Source organism: Sinocyclocheilus anshuiensis, unplaced genomic scaffold, assembly GCF_001515605.1.
Source record: "Sinocyclocheilus anshuiensis isolate Anshui unplaced genomic scaffold, SAMN03320099.WGS_v1.1 scaffold4322, whole genome shotgun sequence".
NCBI classification, from domain to species: Eukaryota; Metazoa; Chordata; class Actinopteri; order Cypriniformes; family Cyprinidae; genus Sinocyclocheilus; species Sinocyclocheilus anshuiensis.
The window spans coordinates 3,035-7,528 of NW_015541111.1; the positions used below are offsets into that span (position 1 = coordinate 3,035).

At 37.6% G+C, this 4,494-nt stretch overlaps 1 gene segment (V, D, J or C); it reads left to right on the forward strand.

Annotated features, from left to right (window-relative positions):
* LOC107690745 (Ig lambda-3 chain C region-like) overlaps nt 1–4,031 on the forward strand; it is a 4,284-nt gene extending 253 nt beyond the window's left edge. The window contains 2 exon segments of the C gene segment in view: nt 730–947; nt 3,453–4,031. Of these exon segments, the coding sequence occupies nt 730–947; nt 3,453–3,816 (582 nt within the window).
* Nucleotides 4,032–4,494: the final 463 nt, after the last annotated feature.

Sequence of the window (4,494 nt, forward strand, 5' to 3'; positions counted from 1 at the left end):
ACGGCGCGAGGACGTGCCTTCCGGGAGGGGGGCGATATGTCAGGATTAAGGACTGTCTGTGTTGTGTTTTTGCTCACCATGTGCTCCGTGACCTAGTTTGCCTGTATGTCTAATTGTTTATTGCTCCCAGGTGTGTCTCGTCAGGTCTAGCTCGTTATCCCATGTATTTAAGTCCCAGTCTGTGCGTTCCGTGTTTGTCGGGTCTTGAACGTCTCCATGTACTACGTGTGTCTCCAGCCAGCTCTATGTTCCCCTGAATGTGATAATTAAAGACTGTTATTCGTGAGTATCCGTCGTCTCCTCGTTCCTCGCTTCTCACAGTAGTGCAACCGTGACAATAATAAGTATTTAAAAGCTTTACTAAAAATATGTATCTTGAGCAACATAATTAATAATATGCTATACATAGTTATTCGTTTATTTCTTTATTAAACATTTTATAGAATTGGTTATGTTTTGAAAGAAAACACTTAAAAACACTTTTTTTTTGCATTACATATACCGTATTGACCCGAATATAAGACGATGTTTTTTTCTTGGAAATACATCTCGGCCGTAAATCAGTTGTTCGGTGAAAAAAATAAAAATAAATAAATATATACAGTGGGTACGGAAAGTATTCAGACCATATAAACAGACACTTGAATAAAATTACATTTTGAGAAATTTATTTCATTTTGACATACCAAGTCCTTAAATTTCATTCACATTTCTCAAATCTTCGTGTAGGAAAGCAGCAGCAGGTTGCAGAGGTTTGTCTTCCACATGTGGGGTCATTATAACTACGAGCGAATGAGACGCGGTGCTGATTTCTACCTGCTTCAGTCCAACTCCACTTATGTGAACAGCTGGTCTGCTGTCCAGAGTCTGCTCATCATCACAACTGGATACCTGCAGCTCTACTGCCTCAAGAGGCTCTTCAACACCGAACCAGCAGAGGGAGACAAGCCCCGCTGTTAACATCAACACCAAACCAGCAGAGGGAGACAAACCCCGCTGTTAACATCAACACCGAACCAGCAGAGGGAGACAAACCCCGCTGTTAACATCAACACCGAACCAGCAGAGGGAGACAAACCCCGCTGTAAACATCAACACCGAACCAGCAGAGGGAGACAAGCCCCGCTGTTAACATCAACACCAAACCTGTCTCTTTCTTCATAATACAGCCATACAGGGGTCTTTTGAACACTTTTATGAACCAAGAATGAATTTAAACTAAAAGCAAATTATTTCTGTCTTTTATTTGTTTATTTGAATATCATATTAAAACTGACTTCCTCATGATTTTGTTCATGCTTTTCAAATGCTTCTTTGGGAAGACTTTCAATGTTAAAATATAAAATTCATTAAAATAATAACTATTACAATACATTATAATATTTATTATTCTGACTGCGGCATGACTGTGTCGTCATTTCCACCATTCCCAGTGAAACAATTATCAAATTGAAAAACAAAGGTAAATATCACTTGTGAGCAGAAGAATATCTTTGAGTCATTTTCAATCAAGCTATAATTTTACTTAATTATGAAAAAAGTGCGAAAATATAATTTGATTGTGTGAACTCCAAAAACATAATCTTCACTACTGACATTTCAATCACAGAATGATTCTTAACACAGTACATCATTTGAGATTTTCACTGTGGAAGAAGAAGAAAAAAATAAAGTTTAATGTTCTATGACACACAAAAGGAGATGTTAGGCAGAAATCATTTGGTGTAATTCTGGATTGAAAGGACATGAGGACTCTGGCTGCTGTTTCCCTGCATACTGTAAGTATCGTCAGATTTCATTGGATTGATTAATGGTGGAACATTTTGAATGATGAATTAAATACATCCATGGTGAAGTTATGAGTGAAAAACACATTAAAGATCCAGAAAGACTCATAAATCAGTACAAGACTTTCACATTTTTTAGTAAATGAGACTGTTATAAGAAATAACCTCCATCAGCAGCTGCAGTGTCTCTCAGCTGTATCAGTGCAGTCACTGTGACTCTGACTGACGGAGGTTTTTGTACGACTCTTTATCACTGTGTGAACACACAGCTACTAGGACAGTGTGCACTCTGACAGTAATAATCTCCTGTATCTTCAGTCTGGACTCCACTGATGGTCAGAGTGAAATCACTGCCAGATCCACTGCCACTGAATCTAGATGGAGTTCCTGACTGGAGGGTGTTTATGTAATAAATGAGGAGTTTAGGAGCTTCTCCAGGTTTCTGCTGATACCAGGCTAAGTAGCTGCTAAGTATTCCTACATCTATATGACACTCTATTGTAGCTGTTTGACCCTGTTGCACGGTTTTAACTTTAGGTTGAGTCAGAGTGACTCCTCTGGATTCTGAAGAAGAGAAAATAAAGTCAGTTTGTCAGTAAATCACCTTTATAGCAGAATATTGGTATATTAAAATGGTAAAAAAACAACAATAGCTTATTATTCATATCAAAACTTAATATTCCACCTTGAATAAAAGCTGCAATGGTCCAGATGAAGATGATGATGTTGTTCATTGTTGTTGTTGTGTCTTAATTTAGATTGTGTACAATTATTATTAGTAGTAGTATTTTAATTGAACCAGAAAAAAAATCTAGCAATAATATTTTGGTAACGCTTTACAATAATGTTTCATTTGTTAATATTAGTTAACTACATTAGTTAACATGAACTAACAATGAAAAATTATTGTAAAGCATTTATTAATCTCAGTCAATCTCATTTTGATTGCAACATTTACTAATACAGTATTAAAACCCAAAGTTTTATCTGCTAATATTAATGGACCTGAGTTGACATGAATTAACAATGAACAGTTGTACCTTTATTAATCAATGTTAACTAAGATGAATAAATACTGTAACAAATGTTTTGCTCATTGTTAGTTAATATTAATTAACGCATTAATTAACGTTAACTCATGAACCTTATTGCAAAGTGTTGCACATTTTATAAATATAGTTTTACAGTAAATATTTAATCTAAAATTGTGTGGCTCACTCTTGATTTTATTAGTTTATCACATGTATATTATACATAGAAAAAAGAGATTAAATGAAAAATATATAATTTAAAATGTAAATGGAGCTACTTTCTATAGATCAATCAATGATTTTGAATCTTTTTGCTCATGTTGTGCTTATTATTCATTTCTATAGATTAATCAATGATTTTGAATCTCTTTTGCTCATGTTGTGCTTATAATTCAGCGCACTTTAATACAAGCACAGTTTATACAAAAATATAACTCCGTTGATTACTTTCTAATTCCAGTGACATCATTTGTAGTCAAACAATCTCTGTTTGAAATTGAGTTTTGAGTTAAACATCTCACTTAACTAAAATGCAAAGACAGTATGTAGGGATATAGAAACTACTGGGATTAAAGCAGTAAATATCTTAATAAGTTTTTGTTTCATTTGTGAGATTTCATTGAAATGTATGTAGTGTTTGTGTTTTCTCTGTGTTTGTGAATGTGTTGTGTTTGTCTCCTGCAGCTGGTCCCACAGTGAAGCCCTCAGTGTCTCTGCTGCCGCCCTCTTCTCTGCAGATCTCTGGAGACTCAGCCGCACTGCTCTGCCTGCTCAGCTCTTACTCTCCACAGGGGGCGCTGGTGAGCTGGACACTGGACGGCTCAGAGGTCACCGAGGGGGTTGTGACCAGCGCAGAGAGCGAGCAGGACGGCCGCTACAGCCGCAGTAGCGTCCTGACCCTCAGCAAAGCACGCTGGGAAGAGGGAGAGCTGTACGTCTGCAGAGTAACACATGATGGAGCTCCTCATGAGGCCTCGTTCCACAAGAGTCGCTGTTAGTCGCTCGCAGTGCTGATGTTTCTCCAGTGAGCGCTGCTCTCTCCTGAAGATGAGCGTATCTGAGTGTCCTGTGTCAGGCAGGATTCACATGAGTCTAGTGCTGCAGCTGTAGTCATTTACAACTCAATACTGAAAGAGAGCTCTAGTGTCAAAGCACTGGCTGATCTTTCAATCTGCTGTGTTTGCTGCAACATTCAATAAAGCTTCTCAACAAACTCCATTTGTGTCTGACAACATCATTCAACTAACAGATGAAGATGCATGTAGTGTTTATTCAGGTGCTTTTCAGAAGCTCGATCAGTAGCAGTAAATCTAGTCAAATAAAGCTCTTGGGGTTTGAACATGGTCTCTGGAGACAGAGCTGCTCTATTCTGAGAGGATCAGAATCACTCCACCCTGACAATGTAAATGGGATTGTTTCACACTCTACACTCTTGGTTTTATGACTCTGGATTTTGTAATCTTTGGGTTCTGATCTTAATTGACTCCTGCATGCTGTTTGCTTCTCTGCCTGGTTGCCTTGTTTTTGACCATCGCCTGGTTTTGACTACTCTCTCTTTGTCTCTACTAATAAATCTCGGTAACGCTTTAGATTACAACCCGCAATGTACTGCGTAAGTAAACAGAATTTACAGTGTAACTTTTTTGTAATTACAGTGTACCTACCTATTCAGTACC